Raw genomic sequence first — 24,109 nt, 5'->3', positions numbered from 1 at the left:
TAGGTTTAAAAAAAACATGAATCAGCATATAAGTATGATTTCTGAAGGATCATGTGACACTGGAGTAATGATTCAGCTTTGCACCACAGGAATAATTTATATTTTAAAGTATATTAAAATAGAAACTATTTTTAAATTGCAATAATATTTCATAATTCTTTCTGTATTTTTGATCAAATAAATACAGCCTTGATAAGCAGAAGAAACGTATAAAAAAAAAGAAAAATATTTTTTTTTTTAAATCTTTCTGATGCCAAATCATGTGTGTGTGATATTTATGTGTGTGTGGTGTCAAGTAATGACATGACTATTTAAACATGTAATGCATAATACAAAACTTTTGTCTTAATATACTGAATAATCAACCGAGCATTATGTCGATATTTATTAATTAAACTTTTTTTCACCTTGTGTAACTTATTAAATACTGTATCCAATAATAATTTCCACTTCTTATCTTGTGCGTCTCATTGAATAGGGTTACAAATAATTGTGTTTTGAGAAACAGAGTTTATACACACACTGCCATCATCTGGTGAAAAACGGACACACACTGAGTTTCATGTGAGCACAGTTGTCTTTAATTATCAAACAACAGTATTCATTCATGATCAACAACCACACAGACTTCGATTCATGCATTATTATATAGCTTTCAATTAGACTGACCTCTGATCAGACGAATTACAAAAACACGAACATACAAATGACAGATTTAACGAGATATCTGCGCACGATAAACAGCTGCTGTCACGTCATTGGCTACAAACAGCGCATGGCAAACAACGCTACTACGTACATTTCATATAACTAATATTTGGACAGCGAGTTTTTTGCATTTTCAATTTTCATATACGCCCACAGACTAATTTGCATACGTCATACGCAGGTACGTACATAAAAAATAAATATTTTAACAAAAATAGCACAGGTCAAATATAACGTCTACACATTACAGTACTTAATTTCTCCTGAGTCCCATGTATTTGGATACTTTGATATTTTAACAGGAAGAGCATTTAGTGAGTTGACATTTATGTACAAAATGTAAAAAGAAGATAAAGAAGAAAAGAAATTGCATAATGCATGGTTTTTAAAAGAATTGTAAAAAGCTCTAAGTGGACATTTAGCACCATATATGCATCATATGAACATTTCGGGGCAAAGATCAGCAAACTGTGTCTCCAAGGCACTTCAGAATCCGAACAAAAAATACATTTATTTCTGAAACAGTGGCATGAGTTATGAGTGTATCTTTTTCCTTTTTCTTTGTGAAAGTACACGTAAGCGTAAACATTGCACTTCACAGAATGGTTAAAAAACCCTCTTCGAGCTCAGACTCGTCTAGGATCTATCAGGTCTAGAGGGGTAAAACGCAGCATAACAGAAGTGCAGCATCTGGATGCTGGAGGTATCTCCGGCTTGATGTTTGGAGGAGAGATTCCCAGCTGTGTGGAGGCCCATCAGATGCATCTCCATACGAACACACTGAGAGACACAGGAGATGCATTAATAACAGTACAGACAGACCTATAGACAGATGGATGGATGGATGTGAGCTCACCTACAATCGTTGCCTCCTACACTTATCACATATTTGTCATCGTAAGAGAAACGAATGTTGGTCACGTGGGCTGAGTGGCCGAAGTAACGCTTGTGTTTGGCCTTTGAAGAAATGCAACCCATCAGTAAAAAATATCCAATACTCTAAAATAAACAATTCAGGGAATAAATATGTTTAATAAAACTAGTTCAATAATATAGGGTTAATATGGTGGATTGTAATAAAGGGTTAACATAGATAATTATAAACTATGGCTAACAATAAAAGGTTAAAACAAGGGCTTAATATGGTTAATTATAATAAGGGTTAATAATAATAGATTAGTGTAAGGATTAATAAATGGTTAATATGGTTAAAAATTTTTACTTGTAAGTGTTATTAAGGGGTTTATATGGTTAATAATACTAGTTCAATTATAAAGGGTTAATAATAAAAGAATTAGCGTAGGGATTAATAAAGGGTTAATATGGTTAAAAAATTACTTATAATTGTTAATAAGGGGTTAATATGGTTAATTATAATTAGGGTTAATAATAAAGGATTAGCGTAGGGATTAATAAAGGATTAATATGGTTGATAACACTAGTTCAATAATTAAGGGTTAATATGGTTGATTATAAAGGGATAAAATGGCTAATAATATTATGGTTAATTAAAATAAGGGTTAATAATAAAGGATTAGCGTAAGGATTAATAAAGGGTTAATAATACTAATGTTTGATAATAAAGGTTTAATGTGGTTAAAGTTATTAATGAGGGTGATATAATTAATGGTTAATATAGTTAAAAATAAAGATATTTATGTGTTAATAAGGGTTATTATGGTTGATTAGATTAGCTCTTAAATATGAAATCTTATTAATAATATGGTTTAAAATAAAATATTAATATAGTTAATAATACTAAGGTTTGATAATAGGTTAGGTTTATGTGGTTAATTATAAGGTTTAATAATAAAGGGTTAACATGGTCAGTAAAAAGGTTCAATAATTAAGGGATAATATGGTTAATAATACCAAGGTTTCACAACAAAGGGTTAATAATGTTAATAACATTTACATTTAGTATTTTCATAGAATGACTAATAAGGACAATGGAAGCAATTAAAAACAAGAAAAGAGCAATGATATACAAGTCCTATAACAAGTCTCAGTTATCTTAACACAGTACATGTTAATTATATAATAAATAATAAAACAAATAGACAGGATACAAAAAGATAAGAGAAGCTAGTGTTAGTGTTGTTTTTTTACGTTTGTAAATAAACAGAGTGAAAGTCTGAAAGGGGCAAGATTTTTTTTATTATAATAGGGGTTAATAATAAAGGGTTAATGTGGTAGATAATATTAAGGTTTGATAGCAAAGTGTTAATATGGTTCATTTTAATAAGAATTCATAATAAATTTTCAATATGGTTAAGAATAATAATGGCTAATAATAAAAGGGTTAAATACTAAAGGGCTATTATGGTTGATAATAAGATTTAATATTAAATCTTATTGATTAATAATAAGGTTTAAAAAATATGTGTATATATATATATACATGTGTATACGTGTGTATACGTGTGTGTATATATGTATATGTATATATGTGTATATGTGTATGTATATGTGTGTATGTGTATATGTATATTAGGGGTGTAACGGTACGTGTATTCGTACCGGACCGTTTTGCACGTGTGTACCGAATGCATGCTAGAAATAGAACCGACGCCTATTTTTCACGCGACACGCAAGCGTGTTGGAAGCGTTTCCAGGCAAAATAGAATAGGAAAATATGTTTATATGTCATTTTGTACACAAATACATATTAATTCATGATACTTTGATGTTTGAAAATCTATAGGTTGACAAATTCAGATATAAATGTAATTAAAAAAATTTATTAATAATGATCGATTTTCAAATATTGCACCTGTCAAACATAGTCTATTTTGTCGTCAATACTGTTGACGGTGTCTTTTATCAGTAGGCTTTATATTTATGCTCAACATGAAGTATAGATATTGTTGTCATGAAGACAAGAGCCTGGTCTGTCGGCGGCCTCCCTCTATGTCACCTACAGCAGCAGCATGCTGGGATTGGTAATGCTGCACTGTAATCATAGTTATTTATTTATATTTTTCATTATATTTTATTATATGATATGGGTTTGAGTCAGAGTATTTTATTTAGTGGAGAACTTTGCAGCAGTATTTTATTTCTTATTCTATTTTTATTTTATATATATTTTATTAAAAAGTATTTTTTTAAAAAGTGTATAGTAATAAACAACCTGCAGTTTAATGTTTGCATTTCTTTCCCTTACTGTACCGAAAATGAACCGAACCGTGACTTTAAAACCGATGTACGTACTGAACAGTGATTTTTGCGTACCGTTACACCCCTAATATATATATATATATATAAATTAACAAAGACTAATAAAAGCTGAAACAGATGTATTGCTGATTGTTAGTTCATATTATTGCATTAACTAAATAAACCTTACACAAAATGTAACTGTAATTTAATATTTCAAGTGTTTACATGAGTTTGGATGCGTGTTATATCCAAGTTTATCTGCATACATACAGAATACTCACGCAAAGTGATTTACATTACTTATATAGTTAATTTCTACAACCAGAATTTTTTTTTTCATTCTGTGAAATGTAACTATATTATCAGTCAACCTTTTTACTCACAAATTTCTCGGAGCAGGGGAAGTCGAAGAGCTTTACAAGTCCAAAATCATCTCCGGTGACCACGTTGAGCCCGGCGTGAGAAACACAGGCGCAGTTCACGTCTGCCTTGTCTGCGTTACGCGGCCAGATGCCCAGAACCTCGTCACCTAGAACACTACAGGAAAAAGAGCTTCATTACAGGACACTGAGGTCATTTCTGAGGAGCGTTAACTGCACTGATCTGTGTCCTCACCTGGTCCAGGTCGCCCAGGTGATCCGATCAATCAGGGCTTGTTCTGGGACGATCTTCCCGCTGGGAACCTCATGAACCTGACGTTTGTATGAACCGGTAGAGACCTGCACATTCAATCACAGCAGTGTTACTTACACAGACTACATGAAAATTATATTTAGTTTCATCCTTCATATACCAAAATATATTTCAAAATGTACTTCAGGGACAAGAAAATACATTTGCAAATGTGAATGGAATAGATATCAACCTAGATTGATTTTCTATCCACCATTTAAAATGTGAAATTAAAGAGATTGTAGTAGACAAATGTTTCAAAAAATATTTGGCTACAAAAAAAGAGGAAATTTTTCTTCATATGTGACGTAGCATTTTTTCAAATTTAAATATAAGAAGGGCAAAATATATATTTTGTGATTATTTAAAATTGTTTTTGCCCACTTTTTCTATATTCTTGAACAAATATTTTGAAAATCTAAATATTTGTTCGAGAACATAGAAAAAGTGGCCAGAAACAATGGTGGTAAATATGTTTACATAAATAAATGTTGATATTTAAAAAAAAAATTGTGCTACATTAATGCTGTTGGTTTACTGTTTTATTATTGTGAATCTAATTTGAATTATGAAGGGTCATATGAAGGTCACTTGACATGTTTTAAGAGACCTAGTGCCAAGTATATGTTCATTTTTAATTGTTCTATTGTACACTGTAAACAAAAAAAAATCTCAAGTGTCACAAAACTGTTTAAGTTTCACATGCGTTTTAGCTGGTGACTTTTAAGTCGATGCTTTTAAACAAAATATTTTTGTTGACTCAAACTCCATGCAAAACCCTTTATTTCAGCAAAATGTGCATGCGCAAAAATTTTTTTTGTGTGCATTAAGAAATATTTTGACCCATTACATCTCTACTTTGTATGTGATAAAAAAAAAACTATTTCTGATTATTTGTGATCCCTGGACCACAAAACCAGTCTTAAATGTCAATTAAAAAATCTGAAAGCTGAATAAATAAGCTTTCCATTGATGGTTTGTTAGGATTGGACAGTATTTGAAAATCTAGAATCTAAATACTGAGAAAATCACCTCTACATTTGTCCAACATTAGAATCTTAGCAATGCATATTACTAAGCAAAACTGAAGTTTTGATATATTTACGGAAGGAAATTTACAAAGTATCTTCATGGAACATGATCTTTACATTTTGACCCATACAATGTGTTTTTGGCTATACCTGTGCTCTATTGTTTTCTGAATGATTGTACCTCGATGTATTTGCTGTCGGCAGAGAAGTCCAGCTGGATCACAAATCCAGGAATATCTTTGCAGTAGCCAATCCGATTGAGAGACGGCCCCAGAGTCAGATCGTAGAAATCGACAGCACACTCCACCGAGCCGACGGCCAGCAGCCGGTTATCAGAGCTGAACCTGCGTGAGAAACATGGCTTGAGAATGCATGCTTTCATCATCATGTGTTCTGTTGTGTATTTGTCATGCAGAGTGTCTTCTGACCGAATGTCCTGGATGGCCACGCTGCGGTCTCTCTTCTTGGCCCATACGCTCAGTGAATTCACCAGCAGCACGATGAACTCTCCATTCTCCATCCCGATGGACACCATCTCACCGTTGGGACTGTACGCTGTGCACTTCGCCGGATGACCCAGACTCACTTTGTTCAGAAGTTTCTGTAAGACAAAAAATGATCAACCCTCTGGTGCTCTTCAGTCATGTTTAATCTGAAAATTGTACGTTTCAGTTTTTGAGTATTCTTTACTTCAGAATGTTACAAAATTCTGAACAGTGGCTCTGTGGTTCATGTAGGTTGTCTACAAACTGGAAGGTTGGTGGTTCAATCCCCGACTCCACCTGACCAAGTGTCGAGGTGTCCTTGAGCAAGACACCTAACCCCAGCTGCTCCCGACGAGCTGGATGGCGCCTTGAATGGCTGACACCGCAGTCGGTGTATGAATGAGTGTGTGAATGGGTGAATGTGAGGCAACTTGTAAAAGCGCTTTGGATGGCCATGTGGTCTGTTGAAAGCACTATATAAATGCAGTCCATTTACCATTTACCAAAACATGAAGATTTTGGCACTTGGTATGTGAAAACACAAAAAGATCAATCAACCAACCAATCAAGTACCCATCAATCAATCAACCAACCAAATCAATCAAGTACCCTTGAACCAATCAATCAATCAAGTACCCTTCAACCAACCAACCAATCAATCAATCAAGTACCCTTCAACCAATCAATCAGTCAAGTACCCATCAACCAAACAAGTACCCATCAACCAACCAACCAATCAATCAAGTACCCATCAACCAATCAATCAAGTACCCTTCAACCAATCAACCAACCAACCAACCAATCAATCAATCAAGTACCCTTCAACCAATCAATCAGTCAAGTACCCATCAACCAACCAACCAATCAATCAAGTACCCATCAACCAATCAATCAAGTACCCTTGAACCAATCAATCAAGTACCCTTCAACCAATCAATCAACCAACCAATCAATCAATCAAGTACCCTTCAACCAATCAATCAATCAAGTACCCATACATAACATACAGCTGGGATATTAGGTTATTCGGCTGCTATGACTTTAAGAGCTGCTGCTGCAGAACATGAGATTCTAATATGATGATTTGCTGCTCAAGAAACATGTCTGATTATTATCAATGTTGAAAACAGTTGCGCTGATTCACATTTTTGTGGAAACTGCGATATATTTTATGTTTCATCATTCTCTGATGTACAAAAAGTTCAAAAGAGCAGCGTTTATTTAAAAAATATTTTTTTTGCAACATTACAAATGTCCTTACTGTCACTTTTAAACATTTCCTTGCAGAATAAAAATACTAGTTATATCGTCTTATTGACCCTAAACTCTTGAGCCGTAGTGTGACATCTCCACTACCCACAATCCCTCACCTTATCGGCCAGGTCCCAGATGCGGATGGTTCCATCATCGCTGGCGGAAATGAAGACGTCTTTGGAGGGGTGTGTGGCCAGACCCCAGATGCGCCCCTGTGTGTGTCCGTTTATCATTGTGTTGGAGGCGGCGTTCTTCTCTCCGACCTCGATGATCTCGCCATCCTTCGTTCCCACCAAGATCTTTCCCTGCCATCCAATGAACAAACATCTTACTACTGTCTTTACTTGAAATGGGTGCTCATGAGCATGACTGACCTTTCCTCTGCACACAGATCTGACCGTCTCAACAGGAAGTCCTGTCTCCAGCTGAAACGCTCTGCATCTCTTCATTTCCTGATCCCACAGTTTCACAGCGCCGCCCTCTTTAGTCCTGCGCATGCATAATGAAGCAATGACATTATGCTCATGTTCTGTGCGCACATACTATCAATTTAATAAAATATTACCTTAAAATATATACACTTACTGTACACCACGGTACCATGGTATGTTTTTAAGAAATTAACATTTTATGCATTCAATGCATTTGCAAATGCAATTGAATGCATTTTATTTCAAATGCATTCAATTGATCAAAAGTGTCATTTAAGATATTAATACTGTTATATTTCAAATTAATGCTGTTCTTTTGATGTCATTCATCAAAGACTCCTGAAAACTAAAATTACATTAAATATAAACTAAATTAACTTAACAATAAAAATCACGGTTGCCACAAAACACTGATGATAAAAATTAAAGTTTCTTGAGCAGCGAATCATCATATCAGAATGATTTCTGAAGATCATGTGACACTGAAGAGTAGAATAATGATGCTGAAAATACAGCTGCACATCAGAAATAAATTACACTTTAAAAGATATTCATACAAAAAAACAATTATTATAAATAGTAATAATATTTCAAAATTTTTACTGTATTTATAATCAAATAAATGCAGCCCTTGGTGAGCAGAAGAGACTTCTTTCAAAAACATTAACAAACCTTTTAACTTTTATTCAAGGTGTAAGAATTATTGTCTTTACGGTCAAAACAAAGTTGCTGCAAATGATTTTTAAAAAGCACATGAGACTGACATGTCAGCACGTGTGTGTGTTGTGGAGCTGGACTCACGGTCTCTCTTTGCCTCCGGTCACGATGAGTCCGTCTCGGAGCGTGGTGTACATGGTGAACACTGGTCCTGTATGAGCTTTAGCCACCACACGCACCAGGAAATGCTCTCGCCACACGTACACATCACCGTTTATGGCCCCCGTGAACGTCAGGTTATTCTGCCGGACAAAACACATGACAAAATCATTTCATATGCACAGATAAGCATGAGATTTAACATACAGCATTCTTATACTTATTTATATTTAGTGCTTTACATAATACAGATTGTTTCAAAAGAAGCTTCACATTTATAAAACAGGAAGTAACTTTTAATTAATTTAATTTAGTAAAATGTATTATATAACAAACTCAGTTTGTGCTGTATAAAAGATAATAGTCTCTTTATTAAGCTCAATTTAGTTAAATGTTTCTATATATTTGTATCTCTCTCTCTCTCTATGTATATATATATATATTGATAAGACAACATTTCTCATATTGAAATAATGTAACAATTTGTTGAAATTCATAGAAACTCTACAGGCATAAAAAAATTATAATAATTAAAAAACGACAACAACACAACAAAAAGACTAAACTTGAATGCAAATTTAAATGGAATTGATTTCAAATTAAAACTGAAAACTGAAAGATAAAAATTTATTGAAAATATTTAATATTTAATTAATCTCAATTTAACTACAATGATATAGTATCTACAATAATATTTTACTAAAGAAAAAATTATTCTACGCATCTAATCTGAGGAACACAATTAACCCCAGACAGCACCATGGGAGCACTTCCTGTAATCAGTGCACTGCAAATCCATTCTGGATAAAAACCAGCGAACTAATGCTAGATGAGAAAGACTCACGGCTCCAAAGGCCACAGAGAGCATGGTCTGCATGCGTCCGTCCTCCACCGCTCCAATCACTCCCTTCTTATAGAGCAGAGAGCCTCCCACCAGCGTCCAGAACTTGATGTGTTTGATCCCCACCGACACAAACTGAGTGTCCGAGTCCGGCCTGAACTCCACCACGAAGATCCGGTCGCTGTGACCACCTTTACTGCAGACCCTGGAGCCTGAGGTCACATGATGAAGACATTCACAACTAATCGTTCCAATACCTGCTTCCTACTGATTCCAGAAACAGTGTCTGTTAGGATCAAACACGTCAGGCTTTCACAATAAGATCGCCATTTCATAGCGTTTTTTTTCTTTTGACAATGGAAGCTTATTTCCAACATGGAATGAAAAAACAAAAAAAAAGGTCAATTTAATTGCCATTATATATATATATATATATATAGTTTTGTAGAAAGTTTTTTTTAAAAACCATATCCAACCAAAACATACAAATTTTAATTGCAGTTCAATATTTTTTTTCTCAGAAAAAAAAAACTTTTCAACAATTCTGAGTTTATAGCTTTTTTGAAAGAAAAAGACTTAATTGCAAGATATTAACTCACTATTGCCATTTCTAAAGTGTTTTTTTAAATAAAGAATTGTCATTACCAGTGCTATTTTAGTATCATTAAGATACCATTATAATTTTTATATGCAGATTTTTTTTTTTCATTTAACTTTTTCACTGCACTTTTAAAGTTTTAGTAATTTTGTTGCATGTTTTCATCATATCATTAATATGTAGGTTTTTATTCGTTTCAGTTTTAGCTTGTTATTTTAGTGGCCTAACTAATTTAAAGCATAATGTCAAAGCAAATTATTTTATTTTATTTTTGTTAGCTTTTTTAAATTCTAGATGTTTTTTTTATGGTTTTAGTCAGGAATTCAGGTTTTATAACTCGCAGTTCTGAGCTTTTAATTTTTTTTTATTCTAGTGCAGAAAGAAAAAACAGAAACGTGAGATGCAAACTCAAAAATCAGAGAGAAAACTGTCAAAATTCTGAAATGTAAAATCAGAATAAAAAAATTCAGAATTCAAAAATTTTCTACAAAAATCTGATTTTACGAGATTTCCCTTTATATATATATATAAATGACTTTTCTTCATGTAAGGTTTGTATGTAAAGGACTTTTGAACAAACTGCATGTGATGGATTTGAATGATATTTTAGAATGTTTGATCATCATCAGACTAGCTAATGTTAAGCCTTTTTTCAGATGCAGGGCTACTTTAAGTCTATATTCAGTTAAACCCACTGGTTTTCACACACCTTCCTGCCATCTCCACACAGTGATGGTGTGCTCCGGATCCACTCCCACAGACAGCAGCAGTTTTCCCGTGGCGCTGAAGTTGACGTATCCGAGACCTTTGGCGTGAGAGCAGCGCAGCACTGACAGTGTCTGTTTGCTCATGGCATCCCACACGTGAATAGATGGTGCCAGGCCTACAGACACACACACACAAACACACAGACCAACATCACATTACGACCGCCAGTCCTCAGCTGAAGGACAGATCCACAACTGCTCCTTTCAGCACAAGACACATAAAATCCATATTAGGTGTTTTAGATTATCCAAGATGAATCGCCTTCGATAATGAATGCGATATTGCGTAGCTTGTCAGTGATCTACGGCTCTGTCTATTAAATGCCTCTCCATTTGAAAGCAGGTGATGGAGATTTTGTGTTAATCACGGAAGCAGCTTTACTGATTAGATGTGCATGATCATATCGTTAGATATATCGCCCAGCCCTAATAGAAGCATAAATGAATTAATCAATTCATACACCTAAATAAAAGCATAAAAATGCATTTAAATAACTATAATCAATGCACTAAACTTATAGAAAAATGCATAAAGGCAGAAATTCATAAATAAATGCATATAAATAACTGCAAAAATAAATGCACTAAATGCAAAGACAAATGCATGCAAGCTTAAATGAATAAATAATAAGAAATGCTAAAATAAATGCAGTAAATGTATAGATAAATTCATAAATACACTACATGCATAGAAAAATGCATAAATAAATGCAAATAAATAACCGCATAAATGCATAAACAAATGAGTTGAAAACATTGTGCTAAAAAGCAGCACTGAATTAAATATTCAGTATGGTTTGAAAAAAAATAGACTGTTGCTGGAATAGCTACTCTAATTTGAAAACAATATAGTTGTACATTGTATTGTAGGAAAATTATAACGTCGCTTCTTTTAGTTAGTCACTTCCCCAACACTGTTCATAAAGCAGTCTGGGATGGTTATTATGAGTTCATAAGGACAGTCCTCAAGGTTTTCAACATGATAATATTCAGTATTAGATATGTATTTTAGTGCTGATGGAGGGAACAAGCCAATCTGCTGCATGATGCTTCATTCAAACATGAGAAAGTATTCTTCACAGCGGTGGTCTTTACTGAAACAGGACACAAAACACAAGGGAAATGAGAGGATTGCTTGATCTGAAATCTGTGGCATCCCTCGTGAACCATAGACAGATGCTATTCCATCAAACCTGATGTTAAAGATTGATTCACTAAAGAAATATTAGAGTTTGGAAGAACCAAAAATTATTTTAAGATTTTAATGAAATTTTGAACAAACAAATTTACAATAAATGCTTAGATAAATAAATAAATGCATAAAACATAAATAGCTGGATAAATAAATGAAAAATGAAATTCGCTAAATATAGATAAATGCATGAATTAATTCATACAAGTAAAAATGAAGAAATTAAATTAATACAAAAATTCGGTTAATTTGTCTTTTATGTTCAAGTATTTATATAATTTATTATGTGCAAAGATGTAATATTTTAATTCATTTTTAATGTTCATAAAATAATGTAAACTGTTTTTTAAATACTCATAAAAGAAGTGTGAATATATTATAGTATTATAATGTGGTTTATTCCTGTGATCAAAGCTGAATTTCAGCATCATAACTTCAGAAGTCAGATTCTAATCAGATTCTTTGATGCTTATGTAAACTGCATTATTTTAGTTTGTTATTATTAAATTTATATTATTATGTTATATTAAAATATATTATATATTTATTATTTGATGATTACTTTATTATTGCATTGATATTATATTTACATATATTAGTATGCAAGTTATTCCTATTTAGTTTATTCTTCTAAATTAATGTGTGCACATCATATAGTGCTTTACCATATTAACTGGTTTATATGCATGTATATGAATGTTTATATCCATGCATGTAACTAGTAAAGTGTTAAAGAATAATGCAAAATGTCATGTCAACATTGCAAACTGAATACTGAAGTCTTTGTCTTGCATTGAACCCAAATCATTGATTTGGAGAAAAAAAATGCATGCTTTAGTTCTAGTTTGGATCGCTGAAATTTGTCCTGAATTTCTGGAGTCAAACACAGAAGGTCAGTGAGTCAAACTGAAGTGAGATGGCTCTGCTGTCCTACCTGGCAGATCGGTGATGTCGCCTGTGTGGTGGTGTGTTGGATGAGAGCATGAGACAGTGATGAACAAAAATGAGAGAAGCCAAAGCAGAATTACGTGAGAGATTCAACTTATAAACACAAAACCAAGCAGTGCAGCTGAAAGAAGCAACGCAAAAGTCAACGCGTGCAAATGAAAATGACTCAAATGGTGAAAATTACATGGGTTTGCATTAGGAAATGTGTGTGGAGATCAGTTTGTTCATTGGCACACTTACCGATCTGACCGGTGGCGATGATGTTGAGATATTTGGGATGTTGATTGACAGTCAGACAGAGGATGTCATCCGTGTGCTCCAGATAAAAGCTCTGAGTTCCTGCAAATCACAAACACATTCATCTACAACTACAGCACGCATACAGCTCTTATGAACTCATATTCATAGAAAGACTACTTAAAAAAAATGTCACACTGCAATAATATCTTACTACATAGCAGGAAATTGACTTATCTTTAAGATTTGGATCAGTAAAAGTAAGATTTTTAAAAATGTTTTTAAAAGAAGTGTATTCTGCTCACAATGGCTGCATTTATTTGATTAAAAATACAGTAAAAGCAGTTATAATGTGAAATATTATTACAATTTAAAATAGCTGTTTTCTATGTGGATATACAGTAAGATGTATTTTATTCCTTTGATGCACTTTCAGCATCATTCCTCCAGTCTTCAGTGTCACATGATCTTCAGAAATCCTTCTAATATGCTGATTTACTGCTCAAGAAACATTTCTGATTATTATCAATGTTGAAAACAGTTGTGGTGCTTCATAGTTTTGAGGAAAAACTGATACATTTTATTTTTCAGGATTTTTTGATGAATAGAAAGTTAAAATGAAACAGATTTGAAATAGAAATATTTCGCAACATTATAAATGTCTTTACTGTCACTTTTGATCAATTTGATGCATCCTTGCTGAATAAAATACGTTTTATTTTCTAACTTTTTAAAATTCGTATATTCTAACTATATACGTAAAATGTAAACAAATACCGTAGGACATACTTTATTAATTAATGTAAAAAAAAAAAAACTAATTTAAAAATAAAATGTGCATATTTTAATAATAGTTTTCAAATACTGTAGTTACTTTTAGCTGAATTTCAGAAGAAAAAAAAAGAAAAAAAAATTATATATATATATATATATATATAGTTGTATTTAATTATAACATAATTAAGTACACATTTATTTTTTATTTTTTTTATAGGTTGCATCTAAAGCTGATTTCCCCCTTCTTTTCAGCCTGTAGAGGTCAGCAGCATCTGGACTCAGATTAGTCTCAGAAGACACGCTCACAAACTCAGCCCATGCATAAAGACAAACTGTACATCTAATTGTGTTTTTCCTGTATGTTGCGACACTAATCCAGAGGTCAGAGGTCAGCTCAGGACTGTACCAGCAGAGAGGTTCTGAATAACAGCAGCGGCGGCTGTGTGGAAGATGATGTCTGCTCCATCATTGAGGTAGTGAAGGTTGTTTCGACAATCAAAGCCCCTGTAGCCAAACACGTGATCCAGAGACAGTTCCTGCAGACACACACAGACATCAACACACACACACACACACCCTGACAATAATGAAGACAAGACTACCTTCATGAGCCTATGACCGACTGACCTCCACGGTTTTCTTCTTCTTTGTGATGTTGTTCTTCACCAGTTTGTCAGGTAACGGTGCGGCTCGACTCACTGGAGGCCTGCAGCAAACCAATAATGACATCAAAAAATATATCGAAACATCCTCAAATCAAGATATATTTCCTTGAGATGCAAAATGAGGTAAGATATCAAGACTTGTTTTCTGATAAACGTATAAAAACCAAATGTTTTGGCTTAAAACAAGAACAAATGTCTACCAGTGGGGTCAGCAAAATCAACTTACTGTAGGTCAAAGGGAAAAAAAAGAAGATTTCTCTTTACTTTTTTTCTTTTTTAGCATAAACTAATTTCAATTTGATAATTTTTTTTCCAGAAACGAGACTTAGTATAAAAGTAGTTTTTCGTCCAAACTAAGTAAAAATAATATCTTGATTAAATTGTTCAATATTTATAATAGAAAACAAAAATACTAATCAAATTAAGTTTTGCAACTTGTGCCTAATTTTCATTAAAAATAAAGTGTTAAGTTTATTTTTAAAACAAGAACAAATATCTGCCAGTGACGTCAGAAATATCTAATTTAAAAAACAGTTTTTTTTCATTGCTTATTTATTTTTTTATGTACACATTTAGTTGTGTTTATTTTGATCGCTTATTTTTCTTGTTTTAAGCGTGAACATTTCATTTTGGTATATTTTTCAGAAAACTAGTAAAATCTTATAATAATAATAATAAACATACAGCATTTATAATAATAATAATAATATCTTATGTTTTCACACTAGGAAGAAAAACGTACTAAACAGGAAATCGATCTGTTGAACTTGAGTTGTGTTTGTTACCGTTCATCCGCTGGGATCTCCTTCTGTTGTTGGTGTGGTTTCACGCCTGTCATCTGTCTGATGCTGACAGCGTAGATCTTCGTCGTGTAATCCATGTTCTTTTCCCGAGCGACGTCACTGTCGTACCCTAAACACACAAACGTAGATTAAATAAAACTCCACATTAAAAAATGTTATTAAAAATGTCAATTTAAATAGATTAACATTACCCCCATCCTCCTCAGCGTCGTCGTCTGATTCCTCGCTGTCCACAGCTTTGCTTTCGCGTGGACCAATCCCCTCTCTCGCCCAGATCATGAGGGCGGTGTCGGCTCCGCCCACTGACAGCAACATCGCGTCGTCATTGGACCATCGTACGCTCGTCACATTGGCACTGTGAGCCACATACTTTTTAAACTTGGCAAACTGACCCTGTATGAAATTTTAAAAAAGCATCAAGGACATTCTACTTAATGCATAAACCAAAAACACTTGTACAATAGCTTTAAAAAGTTATTTTTGATTATTATTATTCATTTCTATTCAGCAAGGAAGAATCAATTAGACAGGTTTTTTCATTTTTAAAAGAAAAAAATATAATTTATTATAAAGAAATATAATAATTGATAAAAATATAACTATAAGAAATGCTGTTCTTTCAAAATGTCTATTCATCAAAAAAATCTAAGAAAACAGAAGTAGTTTTCAACATTAAATCAACATATTAGAATGATTTCTGAAGATCATGTGACACCAAAGACTGGAGGAATGATGCTGGAAATACAGCTTTATGTCAGAAATAAATTAATTTTACAATACATTCAAATAGGAAATGACTATTTTGAATACTAGAAATATTTCACTGTTTTTACAGTATTTTCAAAAGCGAAGGAGATCACAGGAGACTTCTTTCTGAAGCGGTAGTGTCTGTGAATATATGAGTTGCTGTCAGACCTTGCAGGGGAAGCTGAAGAGCTTGACGAAGCCGAAGTCGTCTCCGGTGGCCAGCAGCTTCCTGTCTTTGGTAAGTGAAGAGGCGTTGACGAAGCTGAGCGTCGGCCAGATGCCTTCACAGGTGGGACCCAGCACTGACGTCCATGTGGCCCACTCCATCTTCTCAAACTGGACACACACAAACACACAGTTACGCTGTGATCATGCCGGGGTTTGGTGATATATATGCCTTCATGTGTTTTTTTTTTTACCTCTAAACTGCTGATAGTTTGTCGTCTTCCACGTGGAGCTTCAAAAAATAGCTGCTCTTTGGCACCAGTGTTGACTTGAAGCAGTTTTCCTGCATTAATACACACGGTTCATATATATCCTATAGTAATGCCAATAGATAATACGCAAAATCTTTATATGTCAGTATAAAAAAGACGCTAGTTCCTAATAAAAAAATAAATAAAAACAGATTTCTCCATTAAAAAACTGTATTTCACTCAAGGGTTAATTCATCACATTAGCATGCATATTATTGCATGAATATATATTTGTGTTTAGTGTATGTCTGGATTACCGCGGACATCCCAGTCCACATGTGTGATACAGCTGGACGCTCCTTTACAGATTCCCACCCGCTTACTGCTCAGAACGTTATAAATCTCCACAAATGAGTCGTGGGAGGCCACAGCCAGGTATTTTCCAGCATCTTCAATAAAACAAATGAATTATACATTACTTGTTTCATTAAGGTTTTACATAATTTTTGCATTATATATATATATATATATATATATATATTTATAAACGAATCAATTTCATTAAAGGTATATATAAAAAGTAAGTCATATTTTATAAGAATATTGTGTAATATTAATACACACACATATATATATGTTTTTAAGAAATATTTCCATCTTATATAAACATAAATACATATTGCATATCTTTCTTAAACATATACACATGTATATGTGTGTATTAATATACACACAAATAATATGCAAACTTTAATTTTGAATGCAATTAATTGATTTCACACATGTACATATGACCATATGATTTTTAATACATGCATATCTCCACATATGATCAAGTTAGTTTTAAATATTGTTTAAATATTACAGTATATAGAACATCTCTGATGAAAATAAATGTCTTGACATCATGTAACCATTCCAGGGTTGTAGGATGTCTTCGATTTACTCACAGAAACTCAATTTATTTTATTATGGAATAACTTATTTTATTTTACTAACTTGGCAGCAGAGCAAATTTGTGGGTCAAAGCTTATGAGATAAACTCATCTCTGGAGATACAAAACTACATGAGGTCTTTTTATCATTGCATAATGACAAACGTCCCAAGTTTACTGTAATACATGATGTTGCATGCACATATTTCTAATGGGAATTTGTATTTTATAGTAAAATATATATCATCAGCTTATTTTAATATCTAAAACTGCTAGCCATGCCAGACGGTTACCTTGGGAGAACCTGATGTCAGAGATGATCTCCTTCCTGTGGTGAAAGGTCACCATGTCCTCCAGTGTGTCTGCATTCACCACCAGGAAGCTGCCGTCGTTCAGACCCACTGCTAAGGCTTTTCCGTCTGGCGAGAAGGCACAGCATCGACCACCTACAAACACACACATACACCAAACTGTTATACGAGATCTTCCAAATGTGGAAGGAGGTTAGTGAACCACAAACCTTTCTTAAGTTTCCGGACGGCCACCATGCGATGGTTGGCTGAAAGCTCCCAGATGCGCAGCGTTTTGTCATCACTCACAGTGGCACAGATGGGCAGCAGCGGATGTGCAGCGAGGCCCCAGACTTCCCCCTCCATATGACCCTAAAACAAATCAAACACAACACACAGTTCAACTAGTTGACCTGCCTGACCATCTAATCTGGTTTGAAGGGATGTAACGATGAACTGCGAGCCCGTTTAAAATAGATTCAAATATGTAATGATTCAAATCGGTTGACATGCTAAACAAACCAGGATACAACTGGAGTAGGAGTTTATACCAAAGTATAAATAACTGTCTTTAGAAAAGTTTGTGATATTTTCTTTTCATCTTGACTCTGAACAATGCATATTAAAGTAGTGTTCATAAGCCCAACTCTGCTTTGTTTACAGCGGTAACCCAGGAAACGCTTCATCATCGCTGTTCATAAGCGCAGCTCTGCTTTGTTTACAGCGGTAACCCAGGAAACGCTGCATCATCGCTGTTCATTAGCGCAGCTCTGCTTTGTTTACAGCGGTAACCCAGGAAACGCTGGATCGTCGCTGTTCATAAGCGCAGCTCTGCTTTGTTTACAGCGGTAACCCAGGAAACACTGCATCATCGCTGTTCATTAGTGCAGCTCTGCTTTGTTTACAGCAGTAACCCAGGAAATACTGCATCGTCGCTGTTCTTAAGCTCTGGTCTGCTTTGTTTACAGCGGTAACCCAGGAAACGCTGCATCGTCGCTGTTCGTTAGGGCAGCTCTGCTTTGTTTACAGCGGTAACCCAGGAAATACTGCATCGTCGCTGTTCTTAAGCTCTGGTTTGCTTTGTTTACAGCGGTAACCCAGGAAATGCTGCATCGTCGCTGTTCATAAGCGCAGCTCTGCTTTGTTTACAGCGGTAACCCAGGAAACGCTGCATCGACGCTATTCGTTAGGGCAGCTCTGCTTTGTTTACAGCGGTAACCCAGGAAACGCTGCATCATCGCTGTTCGTTAGGGCAGCTCTGCTTTGTTTACAGCGGTAACCCAGGAAACACTGCATCATCGCTGTTCATTAGTGCAGCTCTGCTTTGTTTACAGTGGTAACCCAGGAAATACTGCATCGTCGCTGTTCTTAAGCCCTGGTCTGCTTTGTTTACAGCGGTAACCCAGGAAATGCTGCATCATCGCTGCTCGTTAGGGCAGCTCTGCTTTGTTTACAGCGGTAACCCTGGAAACGCTGCATTATCGCTATTATTTAGGGCAGCTCTGCTTTGTTTACAGCGGTAACCCAGGAAATGCTGCATCGTCCCTGTTCGTTTGGGGCAGCTCTGCTTTGTTTACAGCAATAACCCAGGAAACGCTGCATCGTCGCTGTTCGTTAGGGCAGCTCTGCTTTGTTTACAGCAATAACCCAGGAAACGCTGCATCGTCACTGTTCATAAGCGCAGCTCTGCTTTGTTTACAGCGGTAACCCAGGAAACGCTGCATCGTTGCTGTTCATAAGCGCAGCTCTGCTTTGTTTACAGCGGTAACCCAGGAAACGCTGCATCGTCGCTGTTCATAAGCGCAGCTCTGCTTTGTTTACAGCGGTAACCCAGGAAACGCTGCATCGTCGCTGTTCATAAGCGCAGCTCTGCTTTGTTTACAGCGGTAACCCAGGAAACGCTGCATCGTCGCTGTTCATAAGCGCAGCTCTGCTTTGTTTACAGCGGTAACCCAGGAAACTATGTTCATAAGCCTGGTGCATATAACCTGGTGGCAGAGGTTGAATCGTCACATTCAGCTCGTCTGCTGTTTCGTTCAGATTTGTAGTATATTTTCACAAAACTAAAGTCAGACCATTCTGTTTTTCACTTCAAATTTGAGAAAAAAAATTCTGAAAAGGATTCCAACTATACTGCTACAGTCAGTTATTCTCCTTTGAAAATGTGTATTCCGGGCCAGAATGTAGTCTCTATTTTGGTTTGTGAAACCCGCCCACTGCCAGTTTATCCAATTTTGGTGCCAGTTGGCAGAAATCACAGTGTATTTCATTTCATTCATCGTCATGTCTGTTCGTTCCTGTCGGTGTTGTCAATCTGGCAATCTGCGTATGCGTCAAGTCTGAGGAGCAGGGGACGGGTGAAAAAAACCTCTCCAATGTTTTGAATTTGGACTGCAATACATAGTTCAACCACTTGGTGTCAATCCTATATACAGCACCTTTAATAATGAGAACAATTTTTAGAACTATTTCTTTATCGCTATCTTTATAGTTTGTTTATATGAATATACTTTATTTGTGTAAATTATTTTATTTGGGGTTTGTTTTAAAATTTCAATTTAGTTTTGTTATATTTCAATTTCACCAAAAAACGTACAGCAACAGCCTAATAAAAACTTGTTACATCCCTACAGTTTGACTTTGTTATTCTGCATCTGGATTTGCAGCTGTATATTTTAAGCGTGACACACACCTGTACGAGTAAAGTCATGGGGCCGCTCTTGTCGATCTCCAGGATCTCTCCGTTTTTGGTGCCAACCAGAATGTGTCCGTGTCCCAGAGTGATCGCTCTGATGGACGGGTTGTCCTCTAACAGCAGGCCTAAACAACAAGTTTTAATATATATGAGTAACCCTCTGTAGAGCTGTCATTTGTAAGTTTTGTCATTTTTACTACATCATAACGGTGGGAAATTTGGTGACTTTTGAAAAAAATGACCACCATAGAAAGTGCATAGTGTATTAATTTTTAAAGAGTATTTTTTGCTGTACAAATTACAAATCTGCCATGATGAAGTAGCTCTTCATATTGTCTGAATATACATCCAAATCTCCTAACAGATGCTTATACAGATCCTCCTGTATTAATGATAATAATATGCATCATTTTCTAATATTTGTATTATTTTATATATGAATAGCATATCATTTAGTAGTAAATATTATATAATACCATTAAAATCTCATGATAATACAAAATATAGTACATTCAATGCATAAACAATGTTAAACAGTGTATTAATTTAACAAACAATGCATTTATAGTTTTCTAATATTTGCATTTCATATAGAAACAAATAGTGTCAAATGTGTAGTACCATAAGATCCCCTCAAAATATAAAATATTAAATAATAAATATTACGAAACAAAATATATTCATTTCATGAAACAAAATGAAACACTATTAACTTCACATAAACATTGTATTCATTGAAAATAATATGTATTATTTTATCAGTATTTGCATTGTACTATTTTTTATAGAAATAAGATGTTTTGTACCATTAAATACAAAATATTAATTAATAAAGTTTGACACAATATACAGTACATTCATTAAAAAAATGCAATATATTTATTTTTCATATTATTATTGTTTTTATAGAAATAATTTTTTTTGAGGTAAATATTGTCACGTACCATTAAATATCACAATATAACATTAAATAATAAATATTATTGAAACAAACTGTAGTACATGTATTTAATTAAAAAAGCACTGCAATATTTACAAATAATATTAATTGTTTTTCTAATATTTATATTTACATATTATTATTATTATTATATAGATTAATTACATTTTTTTAATTTTAAAATGTTTTTGAAGGTAAATAATGTTGAGTTCCATGAAATCCCCTCACAATACAAAATATTAATTAATAAATGAAAAGTTAATTTGCAAAAACAGACAACTCAAGTTTTTAACAATTCTCCGAAATCATGTTTTTTCATTGTTTCTCAATCAAACTGCAGTAGGGTTATTTTCACTAGGTTAAAAAATGACAAAAAAAACAGCTAACTAACACAATAGACATAAGTTATCTGTATAAACTCTTACTGAAACAAAATAAAGTCAATTTATTTCAATGTAAAAATGTTCTGTTTTGAGGATTTCTAATCACCCTTAGATGAAGGCGAGAGCGCCGCCCTCTTGATGGCGTATGTCTTCAGACATCTCTCGAACATGTCGTCCCACAGCTCAACGACTCCATCTTTACCCCCCGTCACAAAACCCTTCAGGTCACAACACACCATTAACAGCTAAGAAATACATCTGTCCTACTGTTAATCTGCATTTCTAAGCAGGACACCATGAACCTGTGGTTAAATCAGCTCACCTTATCCAGAGAGCACATGGCAAACACGGGCCCGTCATGAGCTTTGATGCTCTTCATGAGCGTCGTGTCTTTCCAGATGTACACGTCACCCGTCGTCGCCCCAGAAAACACCAGATCCTCCGAGCGTCCGTAGCAGGCGGACATCATGGTCTCATGCCTAGCCAGATTCCCGAAAATGCCCCTTTTAAAAGTTAAACCTCCTCCTGGAGTGAGAAATAAACATGCGTTTGAATTAATCCAGGGGAAAAGCATGCAAAGCATCAGTTCACAAAGAGTAATTCAGTTACTGGAGCATTTGGTTTTGACTCCCTGAGCTCTTTTTTTAAAGCTTGCTCACATTTAATTGGTAAAATACGGCGTGCTGATGGTAAAGTTGGCGAAACAGTCACATCAGCTTATGATGGCTCGATGTGATGTGGCAGATTCTCCTCACAGTCATGTTCTCGTGAGAGCTTATGCTTCAGATATTTCAGTAAAAACACTGTATGCACACATCCTAAGCTGAAAACAGGATGCAACACTCACTGAAACTGATGAATCTCACCTGTGTGCAGCCAGAACTTGATGTGTTTCAATCCCACCGTGAGCAGTTTGTCCATGCGGAACGGGTTTCCTTTCACCACAAAGATCTTATCTTTATGTCCTCTGTGTTAAAGAGAGAGAAAGATGTCTTTGTGAGTGATTCTGCTCGCTGCACACACTCTTCACCATTAGAAAGGTTTGGTTTTACCTGGATTTGGCCAGTTTTTCGCCTTTTTTCCAGTCCCAGATGACTATGGAATGATCTTCGTCGATTCCCACGGACACTAAACTCTTGCCATCCGCTAGATTTGAGAAAGAGAAAATAAATAAAAAATACTTTAAGCAGATGTAAACGGTACAAAAATAAGATTCTGGAAACATTAATGGAGATGCATTGGATTACTTTACTTGAAACCAGAGAATTTTGTCAGAATATTTAATCCTTCAATGTAATTATTAAAGTAATTTTAACTCAAATCTCCAGTTTCTCAGCTGATTTCCACGTAAAATGTTTATTTTAGTATCGAGTAATTATTATAGTTAATATTTTATTTTCTATTTTGAATTCATTTTTTTTTCTATTTTAATATTAAAGTTTAGAGATTTTGTTGTGAATTCTTTTTTTATTATTTAAATTTCTAATGTGTGTCTTTAGTATTTCAGTGTATTTCAGGTTTATTTATTTTAGTCCATTTGAGTTCAATTAAAATAAGAAATCTGTCTGTCAACTAATTAAAATAAAAGTTTATATATATATATATATATAATTTATTGTATTTCAAAGTTACATATACATTTTACCCTGGTGAAATGTAAGTTTTATAAATTAAACTATTATTACTATTATAGTTAATATTTTATATTTAGTACTTCAGATTAGTTTATATTTTTATATTTTCTGTTTTCATTTAATTTTAGTTAAAGTTGAAAAATGTTGATGTGCATTTTGACATTGTTTATTAGTTTTTATTTTTATGTCTAGATAGATTTATAAGGTTTTTTTGTTTGTTTTAGTATTATTTCTAAACCATTTCAAATTAAAACAATTTTGTATACACACACACACACATATATATATATATATATATACACACACACAGTATGTGTGTGTGTGTGTGTGTGTATAATCTATAGCATTTCAAAAGTTCCAAAATACAATTAGAGAAAAATAAACGTTACAAGAGATGCATTTTATTGCTGCGTTGCATGTAAATGATGTGGTGGTCTGACCTGTGAACTCTAGAGCACAAACCCCGCGCTGATGTTGACCCTTCAGCAGAGATAAACACTTGAGTGTCTGGATGTCCCACACATGGATGGCTGGATCTCGACCCACCTGACACACACACACATCAGTCCAACATCTGCATGATCTACATGCACTTCACATTCATTCCCACTCCTCACAGAAAACACACACTCCATAAAATCATCACCAGGCGATCTGAAATAAGACTGTGCATACTGACAGC

General features: G+C 34.4%; 1 protein-coding gene across 2 annotated transcripts in view; it reads right to left on the bottom strand.

The window, feature by feature from the left end:
- Positions 1–561: 561 nt before the first annotated feature.
- The window catches only part of LOC132126286 (echinoderm microtubule-associated protein-like 6), a 50,393-nt gene continuing 26,845 nt past the window's right edge, over positions 562–24,109 (bottom strand). The window contains exons 15-42 of one of the 2 annotated variants that reach the window (XM_059537456.1): positions 23,868–23,973; positions 22,846–22,939; positions 22,660–22,760; positions 22,116–22,318; positions 21,900–22,011; positions 20,468–20,595; positions 18,006–18,147; positions 17,779–17,931; positions 16,868–16,999; positions 16,554–16,642; positions 16,303–16,470; positions 15,579–15,780; positions 15,370–15,496; positions 14,547–14,625; positions 14,326–14,455; positions 13,146–13,244; positions 12,892–12,912; positions 10,708–10,881; positions 9,404–9,612; positions 8,545–8,702; positions 7,687–7,801; positions 7,429–7,617; positions 6,002–6,174; positions 5,755–5,917; positions 4,486–4,589; positions 4,254–4,407; positions 1,565–1,665; positions 562–1,488 (exon numbers count right to left, since the gene is read on the bottom strand). In XM_059537456.1, the coding sequence (XP_059393439.1) occupies positions 1,464–1,488; positions 1,565–1,665; positions 4,254–4,407; positions 4,486–4,589; positions 5,755–5,917; positions 6,002–6,174; positions 7,429–7,617; positions 7,687–7,801; positions 8,545–8,702; positions 9,404–9,612; positions 10,708–10,881; positions 12,892–12,912; positions 13,146–13,244; positions 14,326–14,455; positions 14,547–14,625; positions 15,370–15,496; positions 15,579–15,780; positions 16,303–16,470; positions 16,554–16,642; positions 16,868–16,999; positions 17,779–17,931; positions 18,006–18,147; positions 20,468–20,595; positions 21,900–22,011; positions 22,116–22,318; positions 22,660–22,760; positions 22,846–22,939; positions 23,868–23,973 (3,651 nt within the window). In that variant the 3' untranslated portion in view covers positions 562–1,463. The remainder of the gene's footprint in view (positions 1,489–1,564; positions 1,666–4,253; positions 4,408–4,485; positions 4,590–5,754; positions 5,918–6,001; positions 6,175–7,428; positions 7,618–7,686; positions 7,802–8,544; positions 8,703–9,403; positions 9,613–10,707; positions 10,882–12,891; positions 12,913–13,145; positions 13,245–14,325; positions 14,456–14,546; positions 14,626–15,369; positions 15,497–15,578; positions 15,781–16,302; positions 16,471–16,553; positions 16,643–16,867; positions 17,000–17,778; positions 17,932–18,005; positions 18,148–20,467; positions 20,596–21,899; positions 22,012–22,115; positions 22,319–22,659; positions 22,761–22,845; positions 22,940–23,867; positions 23,974–24,109) is intronic. The other variant, XM_059537457.1, reaches the window with a different exon arrangement.

The sequence above is a fragment of the Carassius carassius genome, chromosome 44, assembly GCF_963082965.1.
Source record: "Carassius carassius chromosome 44, fCarCar2.1, whole genome shotgun sequence".
NCBI classification, from domain to species: domain Eukaryota; kingdom Metazoa; phylum Chordata; class Actinopteri; order Cypriniformes; family Cyprinidae; genus Carassius; species Carassius carassius.
Note: the sequence above shows the minus strand (reverse complement) of the source record. Positions and strands in the feature narration are given on the sequence as shown.